The sequence below is a fragment of the Corapipo altera genome, unplaced genomic scaffold (assembly GCF_003945725.1).
Source record: "Corapipo altera isolate COAL_440 unplaced genomic scaffold, ASM394572v1 67, whole genome shotgun sequence".
NCBI classification, from domain to species: Eukaryota; Metazoa; Chordata; class Aves; order Passeriformes; family Pipridae; genus Corapipo; species Corapipo altera.
In genome coordinates, this window is record NW_020884906.1 from 5,829,494 (window position 1) to 5,844,974 (window position 15,481).

The window sequence follows — 15,481 nt, forward strand, 5'->3', positions numbered from 1 at the left end:
GTAAAGAGGGAAATATATTCCCCCACATCCCCCAAACTGCAATATCAATCTAACAATTCCTGTAACAGAGTCATCTCTGTGTCAGACCCATCCACAGCTACTTCAAATTACCAAAGCTGTAACAGCATTAGATACAACTATATTGTAGTGGAAGACCTGAATAAATTTGTTCAAAATTAGTTATCAGCACAGGTGAGAAAGTTATCACCTGGCTGTTTATGCCACTTGGTTGAAAGATATTTGCCTGGACACACAAATGTCATTGGCACTTTGCCTAGAATTCCATAGCCAGATATGTATCCCAGCATGGAGTGCTCTGTCACTTCCCTACATGGTCATCTTTTTGCAAACACCGTGTCAAAGGCCATCAGAGTCCTCCTGCTCTTGAGGCACAGGCCTGCACAGAGTCTCCCTCACCTCCAGGTCCTGACACCAACACTGCTACACCATGTGTTGCTCTTCTCTACTTGCTCAGGAGCTTTTCCGAGTTTGATTACAATTAAAACTTCATCATTGTCCAGCTACCAGAATTTATTATTTCAGTATCACAATCTGTACCACACTGAAACACCTGTTTCTCTATTGAACATCCACATGACTTACAATCAACTGCAGCTTCAAGTGAAGGTAATTTAAGTGTATTTGCCATTATAAGAAAAATATCATGAGTACTTCAGACCAGGTTGGGATTGTTTGATCCACCAGTTAAAGTAAGTATTTTACCCACAAAAGACTCTGCAGTCCATCAACAAGCCAGACCACCCACCTTAAAGGACAGTTATAAAGTTTGGATAATTTTTGTTTCTCTACATGAACCTGTCCCTTCTTTAAGAAAAAATAAATTAGTTCTATACATGTTGGACTATCAGACATTGTTTTACAAGCTGATTTTAAAATAATGCAATAGTAACCCTATGAAAAAAGGATACTGTGTTTGTTAAAGACAGCCTGGTGCTATAGGCATTCAAGTCAGGGGTTATTCCCAAATCATTTCCCTCCTTCAGACACAGACCTTTTATAGACAGTAATTGATTTTATGGATACTGACAATATAGAGCAGGTAAGTATAAGCCCACACATCCCCCAGGTGTTCACATACAGAACAAAGGCAGAGCTAAATTTGTAAGATGAAAATGCAATCTGTACCTTTTCTGAAATAGCAAAGAATCAAGGAGAAAGTGTTCTGTGCTCTTGACACCCGGCAGAGCAGCAAAATCCAGCATTTCTCCTCGGTGAGATCCCCCAACCAGTGCAAAATGCACAGTTATCAACTTGCAATTCTACCCATACTTCTTTAAAATACCAAAACCCACAAAGGTATTCCTATGATATTGACTCCTTCCAAAACTCCTGTTCCATCAGTGACATTTAGAAACAGGATAAGGATTTGGAGTAGACACCTCCTGCAGAATCTGTAATTTATACAGTTTGCCTCCAAAGGACATGGCAAACATCAGCCTGAAACCAAAGCTCCTTGCAGAGCTCACAGCTTTGACTGTGCAGAGCAGGAACAGCGAGTCAAAGAGCACAGGGAGTGACAAGGTATCACAATTCCCCCCTAATTTCTGCTATCAGCACTCTGGATTTGTACTTGGAGCTGAATCATCCTGTGCACAAAACGGAGGCTCGAGACAGGGCTCAGAGAGTGCTAAAGTTTCTCAAGGAATGAAAGCTGGGCTGGCAGCCAACACCAACTTCATTCTGAGTGCACACTCTCCCTGCCTGCTAATTAAAACAGGAGGATAGGCAAGTTTAAGGGTATATATTTATCTCCTCTTGAGACAGCTACCACCTCTAAAATCAAAGTGACACTTGTGAAAAGCACATCTGATGTACACCCTGAATTGTTCCCAAAGGAACAATCACTCAGTTAACAGTTGATAACGACCTACAAAATACGAGGGTGCAATCACTCCTGACACTTAGCAAGAACCACCTACATTTAGCTGGGAAGGAATAGGAAACACTTAAGCCATCAATAAGCCCAGTCTAGAGAAAGAATTATTGCTATGGCATTATCATCAAAATGACAGAGTTTTAGCTAAAAGTCTACGACACTTATATTTTTGCACTCCTTCCAAATAAAGACACACCTTTTAGAGTAAATCTAGGATATTAGGAAGCTCAAGGGAAAAGTCCAGTCTTAAGATTGTCCCTTCAAATGCTTACACAGGAGAAATAGGAAGCTCTACTCTGAATAGTTTATATCTGTTTGAGATCTCCTACACAGCAATAGGCAAAAGAAGCAATAAAGAATGAAGAAATATGAGAAAACAGCAATGTCACATGCCAGTCACACCAGCTGAGAGGACAGAAGACATTTGTGAAGGGAAGTTCAAAGGCTCTGCTACTGCAAGTGTAAGAGTTGGGAAAACACAATCAGATGAAAACTCAGAGCATGACTAAAAAAAAAAATCTCAGCACTCCCAAACCCAAGGAAACACATTTAAAAGCAATGAAGAAGGTATTCTGTGATAGAAAACCAGACGAATCGTAGGACACACTGAAACCAGACATTAGAAAACAACATTTTAAAGTTGTGACAAGTGTTAAAACCAGCACTCCAATTAAGATGCTTTGCTTTTAGACCTACCAATTAAACTAAATGGCAATTTGAAAAACAATCCCCTCAGTGCAAATGCACATTTAAGGTAATTACAGACGAACAGAAACAAGATTGTTCAGAAGTGAAGTATATACTTAGGAGCCTCTGAAAACTCCCCCCAGGGCCTCGAATCATTAAGACAAAGCCCCCACAAGAATTTTACATTAATATTCTGACACATGTATGTGCTACATAAATGGGTCTTACCTGCCACTTCCACAATATCCCCCGGGACAATGTCTCTGGCTTTAATCCTCTGGACACTTTTTCGGTCTTGTCGATACACTTTGCCCATTTCTGGTTCATACTCTTTAAGAGCTTCAATAGCATTTTCAGCATTTCTTTCCTAAAAGACAGCAAAAATGTGTCATTTCAAAAGCCCTCAAGGAAAAATAAGTAGGTCAGATCTGATTTTTCAAAAGCATTATCATATGAATACTACCAACTCAGCTCAGCTACATTCTTTCACACACAACATTTTGTGACCCCCCCCTCCCCTTGTGAGGTTGCTGACTGGAAATCTTTACAGCTTAATTCAGGTGTTTGTGGGCATTTAGAACCTAGAAATTGTTTATTTAAACCTTGCAGCATTTTCCATCAAAAATATCCCGTGTTGTTGCAGGGAGGCCACACAAAGAGTTCTATGTTACATCCACATGTAACATACTTTTTGACATAGAAAACCCTAAACAGAATTAAGACTCATGGATAGAAGTCTTGGTTGTTCCTTACCAGTTGGAGCAGCTTAGACTCAGACTGGAGTAGACAAGCACTACTGAATTTCACTTACTGGCAGAAATCAAGGATCAAGTTAAGACAAACCTCAAACAACATAAAATCAACTTTATTTCAGCAAATCAAGTGACTCTGAAGTGAAATTAAAGTAGACAGACTAGAAACTTCCCCAGAATCTCTTAATTTACAAACTTGGATGAATCTCCACATATGACAACCTTTTTTATTTCCACTAACACAAAGGCTTTCCTGGTTCAACTGCAGTTCTCTCACTAAGCACTACCACAGATTGGGATCAATATTGTGATGTTACCTGGATAAAGGAGAACATAAGAACCAGCAGCTTATCAGTGCTCCTTCTCCAGCTCTTGGAGAAGGAATTTATTTTCCATTTCCCTATTGACAAGTCCAAACGTCATTTAGGCCTGATAATTACAGATAATGGTAGAGTGCACATAGCTTTTACACTATCTGCCCTTCAAATATACATCAGCTTTTCCAGATAATAAAAAATTCCTCCTGCATGTCAAAGCAGAAACAAAATCATCAGAAATTCAAGGGCTGAAGGACTTGGTACTTCCATGTAACAGTGCAGCTGAAAATGAGCATTAACAAAACTACCTTGAGGAACTAGAATTTACATGGCACAGCTCAGGGCCAGGCAGTGCAGATACCAGCACAGACCCATAAAGTTGTAATTAATACCAGTCTCATATTCCACCAGGTAAATTAATTCTGCTCCTCAACAAAATAATGCTGATACTGCTTTTCTGTGAATCAATTAGGAGCCAACATCAGACAAAACCTTAAAGTGCAAAATAAAGTCTCACAAATGGAAGATTACTTCAGCACAAGTCTTCTTTCAAAAAGGAGAAATAAAAAACAATTCAACATGACCCAGGTGGCCAAGAAGGTCAAGGGCATCCTGGCCTGTAATAGTGTGGCCAGTAGGACCAGGGCAGGGACCATCCCCCTGTGCTGGGCACTGCTGAGACCCCCCCTCAATCCTGGGGTCAGTTTTGGGTCCCTCACAAGAAGAAAGACATGGAGGGGCTGGAGCGTGTCCAGAGAAGGCAATGGAACTGGGAAATGGTCTGGAGCACCAGGAGCAGCTGAGAGGGCTCAGCCTGGAGAAAGGGAGGCTCAGGGAGACCTTGTCCCTCCCTAGAACAAGTGACAGGACAAGAGAAAACGTCCTCAAATTGCACCAGGGGAGGCTTAGATTGGCTACTGGGAACAATTTCTTCACCAAACAGGTTGTCAAGCATCAGAAAAGGCTGCTCAGGGAAGGGGCTGAGTCACCATATCTGCAGGTATTCAAAAGACACACATGTGGCCCCTGGGGACACGGTTTAGTGGTGACCTTGGCAGCACTGGGCTAACGGTTGGACTTGATGATCCAAAAGATCTTTTCCAGCTTCAAGGACCCTATGATTCAGCTGGTTCAGCCAGCTCAGTGTGCTACACTCAATCTCTCTGCTCCCAGTTTGCCTGGAGTTGTGGCAGTCACACCACCCTGCCAGGCACTGAAGCACTCACAGATGGCTCTCTGGGGAAAGTGCACGTGAGAGGAAAGGTTGAGGGCAATGACTCAGTTGCTCACATCCAGTACCTGTAGGAACACATACGTTTATGGGTGGAGACTGTGCACTGCGACTGATTTTCCATGCCCATTAAAACAAGGGAATGAGTCATTTAATCTGTGCAGCAACTCTTGTTTCACAATACATTTCACTGCACGTAGAAATATATGGAGAGGTATTCTTGGCACACTATCTTGTCTGAAAAAATTGATTATTTCCTACAACAGGGCATATACAACTACACAAGAAAATCCCCAAGCTGTACAGAGAGCTTTACCTTCCATTTCATACTTAAAATCAGCAGCTGCAGAGTTGTAGCTCAGAGTTTCAAGTTAAACATTAACTCTTGCACAACTACTTTATGAAGACTTGAATATAAAATGACACTTAAGGGGGCAATGCTGTCACCCCTGGATCAACACGATCTCTTCTCTCCCTGCTCCAGCAGTTGTGCAGCAAGCTGGGAACTGCTAAAAACTGATTTTTTGCGGAATAGTCTTCAGCCAACTCACTTGGGCCAGCACAAAGCAGAGCACTTCTTCCAGCATGCAGGGTTCTCTCTAACATGTTTTAACCATTAACAGAACTTCTCCTCTTAATTTTTGTTGTTATTTTGGAAAGTTTGCCTTTTTTTCCAAAACATGAAACCCAGTGTACTAAGATAGCCAGTAATTATGTCACATTAGCACCATCCCTTAAAAAAAAAAAAACCCAAAACCCAAAACCAACCAACTGTACAAATAACTTGAATGACCCTAAAAATCCTTGAGTATTTTTGATCTGCAGAAAAACAATTCTAATAAAACATGCCTTGTCTGAAGTGATCAAATTATTAAGCTAAAATGATATGAACCACTTTACTTTGGCATCTCAAGAAGTGTTATTGCCATCTCAAGAACAGTTACTGTTATTACTGTCTGCATGATTTATAAAAAGCCATCTAAGTCATCTCACAGTTGATAATGTAGGAAAAATTTCATGGTATTTAGATGCTTTCAGAAGAAACTTCTGCCTTTTGACAGACATGCAGTCTTTGGACGTACACTTAATAGGTACCATAGTAATTGAACTGGGAGAATTAATAGTGCATTAATAATGTACTAAAACACAGCAGTTGTCTCAAGAGAAAACAGACAAGAAATGAGATTAGAAGTGCATCCTTTGTTCCTTAGTTGGGAAAAAACCCAAACGAGCTGATCCAATCGTTCTCAGCTCTGCAAGATCTGATTTGTTTCCTGAATTCAGGTCTTCATTCTGGCCTGTCTCGTTCATGTGCTCACCAGTGTGTGGCCAAACACACTGATGGGCACTTTGCCTTTTTGGCAACACTTCTGAAGCTTTCATTTTACCTTTAAGTCAACACTTTGTGTCGAGAAGCTTTATGGTTTGCTGACTCTCAGGAATCTAAAGTTAGTAACACATCCTACTTTGCTTTGTATGAAGCACCCAACACTACACTGTGCACTGCTTCCTCTCAAACCATAAAACCCCAAAACATTTGTGATTTGATGTTGTAAAAATCTCTGCATACCTGCCACACTCCCACAATGGCATTGGCTACTAAAATAAGTAAGATTACAAAAGGCTCTACAAATGCTGTGATTGTTTCTTCACCTTCTTCAAACCAGGCCAGGACCTGTAAGAGGAACACAATGATTTAAATTACTGATTTACACAGACACCTTGCAAACTTTACCCCTGTGAAGTTCCAGCCTGAGAGATTCCACTGCTTGGACTTAAGCAATCTTAGAAGTTTCAACCTACCAAGTTGTAGCTTTGTAATTAATGAATGAGTTGGCAATAAGCAATGGAAAAGAAAAAGAATCTCTACTAAAGTAGTACAAAGTTCATTTTAAAGGCCACTCTTCTTTTAAAGGAGTAAACTATTTACTTGGGAAACAATTGCTACTGTTGCTTCAGAAATGAAAGCAGAAGTTGTGACAACAGTTATGACCATGAGAAAAGAAAAAATCCCTTACTGTATAAAACAAAATGCAGACAGATTAGTTTGACTACTTAAAACACAAACTTTGCCTGAATCTGAATTTTAGCCAAGCTTAATTGCCCTTTACTAGCAACTTAGACAAAAAAATTAATACAGTTTCACAAGTTTTTGTTGAGTAGACATGAAAAATAAGCATCTACTTATTTAAATACAAGTAGTGTCTTACTGAAGCATCTAAGTGAATTCACTGAAGTTGAATTCTAAGCTGAGTAGCTGATAAAACTCAATTTTTAAAGGTGAATCTACTTGAGGACTTGCATAAAAGGCTCCACATAAATTCTGTTTTCATTCATTTGCTTTACAAGTGCACTCTAGTTTTAGGCTTCTGTCATTCACTTGACTCGACTGTGTCAGGGCCTCTGCAGAGCTCTGCAGCTCCTGAGGAAGAGTCAAGCCAACATGACCAGAGAGGAAGGGCTTTTTCATCAACATGTTGAGCAACAGGAAGCCTGGAAAGTGACAGTAAATAGGAACAACGTGTTGAGATAATTAGGGCTGGTAGTCAGGCAACAGCACAGTGAATCACCGAGGGCTGCAGAGAGCAAACTGTTACTAAAGCAGCGCCATAATTCCCCCAACATGCTGCTCCGAGCTATTGCTCAACTGAGACACACTCCAGGATGGGGAAAGGAAGGAGCAGCAGCATGAAAGCCTCCAGCAGAAAACAGACTGTCAAGCAAATCCAATGCTACAACAAATTTTTATTACAAAAGGGTAAATTTGTAAGATCCAGGCTGCGATTAAGGAGACTGAGACATTCCAACTGGCAACACGACGTTTCGAGGAGCTGTGTAATTCCTCTGCAGAAGGGCTTCAGTGAGGATCTCTTATGTTCTCCACATTTTGGATGTTTCTTTCCTTCTCCCACACCCCTGGATATCCAATCCCCTCTAACACCTTCTGCCATTTGAGCTACAGGAGAAGTTAATGGTACACTTCCAGACTTCTCATGTCTACAAGGTCACACTCTGCCATCAGAAAAGCTGCTTAGTATCTATTTTTCCCCTCCCTTTCTTTATTGGAATTCTGTAGAGCCCCCATTTTGCTTCCAATAAAGCAAGTAAATTCAATTATTTTGTGATGTTCTCATCTGAGCAGGCACCTACGAGGTTAACTGGAATAAAACATCTGCTTTACAGGATGCTAAACCAGAATCTTTCCTGACTGAAGATCACGTGTGCTGTAAAGTAACACTGAGAAAGGCCACAACTTCCCGAGGTAAGGAAAGTAGCTACAAGGACAGCAAGATCCAAGTATGTCAAGGAGAGCCAAAATTAAGTTTTCAAGAGATCTTTACTTGCAGTAAGCCATTATTTCAAAAAAGAGGAGATGAACTCAAATTAGAGATCCTGAGGGTACAGAATCTGATGGTTGTTTTTCTGGCAAATTTATCGATCTGTGACAAGATTAAAATGAAGTATCTAATTAATCCTGGGAGCCAGCAACACAAATTTCTCCCCCCAAAATTTTCCACACAATCACTAACAGTGGAACAATCCAACCTCTAGTTCTAGAATGTTTCAGTAAATAGAGACATCAAAATAACCGAATACATTGCAAGTTCTTGGTTTTGTTATAGCAGACCACAGCTATATTAACACTCCATTTAGGATACTTGTGATACACAGCACACACTGCTTAACAGATCAGGTTTATCATTTGATAGCAGCCTGAAGTAAAATAAAAAACAACCCACAGTAAAAACAAAGAGGAAGCAGAACAAGCAATACAACTATTTAGCTCAGCATTTTTAGTAACAACAACCCATATTTTGAAGCCTGGTAAAGATTAGACAATTCTTGTCCAAGTCATTGAGTCCTTGTCAAAAAGTTTCCACTAGCACACTTTTTAAGACCCTGGAGAGGTCTACAATGAGAGATCTTATTTTTTTTTAACTTCTACTCAGAAGGGCCCCACCATATTTCAGCCCTAATCACTTTAAGACTCACATGTAGAACAGCTTAATTTCCAGGTCATTGATCTCCAATGCACTGTTCAGGCAGTACTGTCAATAAGTAAAGTCATCATGTACTCAAGAAAGAGTAGGAAAAATAAAATAATTGCTCAAGAGAAATTCAAGTCTAAAAACATAAGGGAAATAATAGCAAGACATAAGAGTCCCATATCAACAGCCAACATAAGCAGCTTAAAGGACAACTTCCATTCAGCATATTTGCTTTAGGGCTGCCAGAGCTTGCAGAGTCTATTTTAAACAAAGCCTAATGGGGTGGACCTGCAGGACACTAAGGCAAAAGATACACAATGACAGGCAAACAGCACTTAGTTTTCAGGGTTATTTGTGAAAAGGGGCAGAAGTACAATGCCAAAGTGAGCCAGCAGTGGGGTGACCACTGCTGAAAACAGCTACAGCAACACAAGTGTCCTCACAGCTTTCTCCACTTCGAGTGAAGTATCCCTGTGTTGTCAGGTAAGTTATGGAGACAAGTCACCTCAGGTATCACTAGGTAACAACCACAGAACTAAGGAGTGGAACTTTGGAGGCAGGATTGTGTTGCCCAGCAGGCTGTACCCACTCACCACCAACTGAGGAAAAGCAAACACTTCGCTGTCAGCAACCTCGCAGGGATTTCTGTTTGGTTTTCATTTTGACAATGGAAACTTAGAATCAAGCTGGGGGAGTAAGACCTCAGCGTAACAAAAAGCCCTGGATTAATTAAAGCAGGTCATGTAAGATGTAGAGATTGCTTTTAAGAGAGCTTTCTTCTCACAGGATACCATGAATTAAAGTTTTACTGTATTTTGGACGGAGTATCAACTACTGCTCAGAAAACCCTCTTTTAGTGATTTATCTTTTCAACACAAAACAGCTTAAAATTAAGCTGATGTGAACTATTTTAGAAGTCCTGATACTTGGTCCATGTCAGTTATGCTGAATGCCAGAAATTACTAAAGAAAAACCTCCCAATATCAGTTCCATTATTCAGTAGAGATTTTTGGTTGCTACACAAGGAGGGGGCAGAGGGGAAACCCTAAACACACACCAAGACATCTTAACCACATATGTAAGTACAAAATTAAGAATTTTGTTGGGTTAGCAGATTGTGAGCACCCATCAGATACGTTACTCCATACTTCTGAAAATAAATGTATTTTGTTGTTTATTATAGCAATAAGGGGGGGAAGATACCTAGCACCCACAGTTTGATTTCTACAATATAAAATGAAATCACAATGACTTCTCCCATTCTTATCACCCTTGTGCTACTGAGCAATCTAAGTTTAGCTAAAAGCATATCAGTGTAATGTTCTACAGGAACCCTTATCTTGTGTCACATACTCACTGCTGCTGACCTTAACAGGTAGCTTTTGGGGTGATTTCAGGGCAAAGCTTGAAACATTGTTATTGACACATCCTAGACTTCCTCCAGGAGAACCTTTGCTCACCTTTTAACACAAATTGGGTTATAGTCATTCTAATTTACAGGTGGAAAAACCTCCAGACTGTTTCAACAATATATTGTTTTAATCTGAACACAGATATCCACTATTCCCAGAACATTCACTTCTAAGTCAGCTTAGGAATCAAAGGAATAATTGAGGGGAGGGGATGCTCTTAGGATGCTGTAAAATACTTCAGGTTTTGGTAGACTTTATAGCCTGTGTCATATCTTGTAGAAGGAAATCACAGTGTGATGCAAAGCTAAGATTGCACAGCTCAGCACACACCACTGCCTAAAGCATCCACACCACGGAACTATCCCACATCGGATGCAGCCAACATCATGCAACCTGTCAAAATCGTTTATACAGCAAAGAAAGCTGTTCTTTTAAGTAAATACTGAAGATCTGAGTACATGCTACAAAAGTATCAAGAATGAAAAGCCATGAACTGCTGAGACGCTCCACGGGTTGATTTCTGCAGAGGCTTCACAGATTCAACAGAAGACCAAGACAAGTCTATTCACAGATGGATTCACCCACCATCAAAAATTATTTATGTTGTTTCTCTTCAAAGGTCAGATTTAAGGCTTGCACTGACCAGCACATCTGTAACAGCAGTTCTGACCTGGAATGTGGGACGTGGTACCTACAGCCCCCAGACAGCAGCATCTGCCCCCAACCATCAGCCGGGGTGACACAGACCCAGCTGCTGCTCGGAGCTGTTTCACTGACACGTCCCTGACGGGCAGAGTGGGAGCAGAGGCACAAAAGCTCTGAACACAGGAGTTTATGCTGGAGAGAAGAGGGGATGTTTCTGCACAAAAACCTAATGCAGATCCCTGTTACAGATGGCTGCTTCTGTGCAGCCAGTTCTAATAGCAATAAACTAATATGATTTATGATTGCAACACCATCACCATAAAAACTCCCACAACACAAAACAGTGACTTTAAGATCCTCTCTCTCATACCTGAATCTTCGACATTTTCTTAAATTGACAATGTACAGCTGGTAAAGGACACCAGAACCTAAGTGATGTAATTACTTCTATTTTTGCAGTAATACAATCTTTATATCAACATACCCAACAGTTCTTTACAGCTACTGCAAAAATCTCAAAAAAAAAAAAAAAAGCTTTCATCAAGAAGTGTTTTAACCTAAAAAAGACAGATAATCACCTTCTGAGCAAGGAAAAAGCCAGAAACAAACGCAAAGGCAAAGTGCTTTTGAAGTACCAAAATTATAATACATCTAGGGATTTTTCTACATTTCATCAGAGAAAATCTTTACTCCTGACATCAATTTAGTGTGAATCCATAACTAAAATAGGAGACAGGAAAAGCAGAGCAGTAGCCCAAGGTCATATACCATGTCAGCTGCACAGAAGCAGAGAACCCAGATCTATCCCACACTCCATCAGACTACAGTCTCCTCTTAATTAGATAGGAAAATTAACCATACTGAAAAAAGCAACTGAATTCAGCTACTAATCAAGTTTTCCAAGAGGATTCAGCAGTGTATGTTCTATGACCTCTGTCAGCCTGGTCTCATACTTAGATTCACCAATAAAAGCTTAGAGTTTGGTGAATTTGATTTTTCACTTACTTGCTTAAAATAAAAACAATGTACCTTGGCACGAAAGGCTGACAAACTTCTACGGTGTCATTTGCTTCATGAGATGACAGCAACACTGCTGACTTTTCAGGAACAAAAATACATCCCCTTCTCACCCTCTGGGAGTGGAAAAGGGCAAAGAGGAGGGGGGAAAAAAGCTTTTGAATGACCATTTATTCAATTTTCTATAACCAGCCTGACTTCCTCTGCAGGAAACAGAACAGTGAGTAAAGCACATCTGTCTCCATGGTCAAGACTGATGTCACCAGTCATTGCTCAGCTGGTACTGGTGTATTGCAGACCAAAACCAGAGCCCTTTGAGAAGTGTCTCTGTGGGGAGAGCGGGTCACCAGCACAGCACAAACTGCAGCACCACACCAGGGCAACCTTCCCCCAGCAAACACAACTGCCTCAGAGCACATTCTCCTCTGCCCATCCTAATTAGTTTGCCCTCAGCTAAAGAGTCACCACAAATTTCCACTCCCCCCAAGAGCTGCAGCTTTTTTTTTTTTTTTAAAGTAGTTAATTAGAACTCCAGGGCAAAGTCTACTGTAAACTTTTACTCCTACCCAAACAATTTAATATTCTGAACACTTCTGTTTCTGTTGTCCAGCTCCCCCAAGACATACAGACTTCATCTTCTTCCTATACTTAGCCTTGGCTCAGATTTCCAGCGAGCACATGCCCATTACACATAATGCAGAAAGACTGATTTTTAAAAAAAAAAAAAAAAAAAAAAAGTTAAAAATGTTCTTGTCCTTTTAATCCTGTATGCAAAGGAAGATGTCCATTTAATGACTTGACTGTCCAAAGGTCAGTTACCAAATTTGGTCAACTCTGGTGCCATCACAGCCGTCATCATTCTTGTCACTGTCAAAAGCAACAACTGTCACCTTGCTATTATCAGGAAGGGAAGGCAACTGGAATATTCGCCATGGAGGTTCTATTTACAGTCTGCATTGCATCCAAAAATGTCTTCCAATGATTATACATTGAGCCTGATAACGATTAACCCAAAGCCAAGAAGAATGTCCAGTTAAACACTTACTTACTCAAGGTTACTTTTCAAAGTAAAAGTAAACAAAAGCATTGGGAAATCCCACCTCAAATAACCAAACTGGGTTGAATGAAAAGCACTTTTTAACATACCTGTCTAATGTAGTTACGTGCTTATGACTCATGCAATGAAAGACTCTCCTGAAATTTTGTTTCCTACAGAAACCCCATCGCAAAGAACAAAGGTAAGAGACAGCAATTTACTTTGCATCTCATAATTCTACCTTTTGAGAAAGAATAATTTTCTCTGTATACACTGGAACATGTCATTCTGAGATACAGAAGCCTATGAAATTAAAAAGAATAAATCATACTTACAAAAGATATGCAAGCAGCCAGCAACAAAATTCTAACTAGTAAGTCTTCAAATTGCTCAATCACAAGCTCGAGTAAGGTTTTTCCTGCAATACATAACAAAGCCATTTAGTCATGCACCTTACAAAAAACGATGAATTATCAATAAGAATTAGGAGAAGATTTCACAAACGTGCTCACCTTCCTCAGCCGGCAACTCTGTCCGTGGAAGGTTTTTCCAGGAAACATGTCAGAGGAAAGAAATCATTGAAGAAACACGTTAGAGCGTTATAAGGCATCCACCAGGTAGTGTTCCTGAATGACACACTCAGCTGGGCTGCATTTGACAGACACACTGAAAGCCACATTAAGGTGGCTCTTTTCACCACAGTACGTGAATGGGCCCCAGAGTTTTGCGTTTTAAGACACAAAGGTTCGCCGGAATGTGCCAAGGGTTATAATTCAGCCAAGTCATCACTCCGGCCAGCTGTGGGGCTTGTGCTGCTGCTGCACACAAAGGGTCAAAGGCTCAAAATGCTTTTCAAACGCTTTCTGACAAAGCTTTTCCTCCACATTCACTTAGAAAAAACACCCCAAACCGTCAAACTTGTTTCAAAGTGTTTCAAATTCTTTCCTCCATTTTAAGGGTATTCCCTTATTTCAGCTCTCCTCTTTATTTCCCCGCAACAAGATTTAGTAATCCAAGAGGCATAAAAGCAGCGTTAAAGCTAAAAAAAAAACACCTTCACCGTATAATCTTCTCACAGATTTTCAATTTTACACAACGGCACGGGAGTTCAGAAGGGACTAGCACGGCCAAGCAGTAAGGATTAAAGAAAAAGAAACACCTTATTGGCTGAATTCTATGTCCCGACTGGAGAGAAGAATACAAAATAAGGGGCAGAAAGGCGCTGAACAGCGAGGAAAAATGAAGGTCAAGACGGACAAAAAAAATATAAAAATACTAAACCCCAAGGGGCGTCAATTCAGAATGGAAGGAGGTTTCCCACCGTTAAGGTGAAAGGGATCGGAGGTGACATCCTCCACCCCAGAGCAGCCCTGCGAGCTCGGGATTGAAAGAAACCCACGAGGTGGAGTTCAAGTCAGCCATCTTTTCTCCCTCGCTCCTATTCCGGGTCCTGGAAGAGATGCCGGCTTTGCCAGTGCACACGCGTTAGGCCTCGCACAGGGCCCCGGGAAGGATGGGGGAGAGGAGAGAGGGGTGGGAGAGGGAGCCGAGCGGGGAGAGGGCGAGGCCGGCGGCAGCATCCCGGCGGCGGGGCCGCCTCACCTACCGTTGGAGCCCCATTTCTCCTTCAGCTTCTTGACTTGCTCGAGGCTGAGCCCGGTGCTCTCGTTGACGCCGAAATAAGCCAAAACTTCCTCCACAGTCTTTGTGTGCGCGTTCTCCATGGCCGGGGCAGGGAGCAGCAAATGGTGCCGTGCCTCGCCTCTTCCTCCTCCCTCTCCTCCTCCTCCTCAGCGGCGGCGGGCGCGGCGGCGAGACCCCTGCTCAGCCCTCACCACCCCCGTGCTACCACCATAGACCCTCACAGGACAGAGCAGCCCGAGCCCACCTCACTCCTCACGGCGGCGGCCGGGAGGGGCAGGGAAAAAATGAAAAAAAAAAAAAAAAAGGAAAAAAAAGGGAAAGCCGCTAAAAAAAAAAAAAAAAAAAAAAAAGCCCCCACCCCCTCCCACCCCACACGCCTCCAAGGGAGCCGAGCCGCCTCTCCGGCGGGGACCAGGGGCTTCGGCCGGGGGGGAGCCGCGGGCCCCCGGAGCCGCTGTCGCCTCGGGGGCGCGGCGGGTCCCTGCAGGGACGGGCCGCGTCCAGGTGGCCGAGCGGCCTCTCCGCTCGCCTTCAGCGGCCCCGAGCCGCCCCCAGCAACGGGAGGGCGATAACGGCGCGGCGCGGGGGGATGGGGAAGAACAAGGCGCAGCCGCCCCGCTGCCCACGAAAGGTTGGAATCACGCCCTCCCTTCTCTAGCGGCCCGATGCTCCCCCTGGCCGGCCCAGGCCGCTGGTCGCCGTCACGGTTGGGGCTCCCCCGCGCCCGCCGCTGCCTCCGCTCGCTCCGGGCGCGCAGCGGCGGCGGCCGCTCTAATGTAACTCGGGGGCCGCCCGGGCCGCGCTCGCCGCCGCGGCATGTGGACGCCGCTCATTGGCGGGGCCGCGGCGCGGGG

The 15,481-nt window shown here is 42.5% G+C and overlaps 1 protein-coding gene across 3 annotated transcripts in view; it reads right to left on the bottom strand.

Moving 5' to 3' along the window:
• The window catches only part of ATP2A2 (ATPase sarcoplasmic/endoplasmic reticulum Ca2+ transporting 2), a 45,598-nt gene extending 30,221 nt beyond the window's left edge, over positions 1-15,377 (bottom strand). For 2 of the 3 annotated variants that reach the window (XR_003529086.1, XM_027651879.1), the window contains exons 1-5: positions 14,590-15,377; positions 13,496-13,513; positions 13,319-13,401; positions 6,455-6,559; positions 2,813-2,951 (exon numbers count right to left, since the gene is read on the bottom strand). Coding sequence is in view for 2 of the 3 variants with exons in the window: in XM_027651879.1 (XP_027507680.1) it covers positions 2,813-2,951; positions 6,455-6,559; positions 13,319-13,401; positions 13,496-13,513; positions 14,590-14,707 (463 nt within the window). In the remaining variant the exon portion in view is untranslated. The remainder of the gene's footprint in view (positions 1-2,812; positions 2,952-6,454; positions 6,560-13,318; positions 13,402-13,495; positions 13,514-14,589) is intronic. The other variant, XM_027651880.1, reaches the window with a different exon arrangement.
• Between the last annotated feature and the right edge of the window lie 104 nt (positions 15,378-15,481).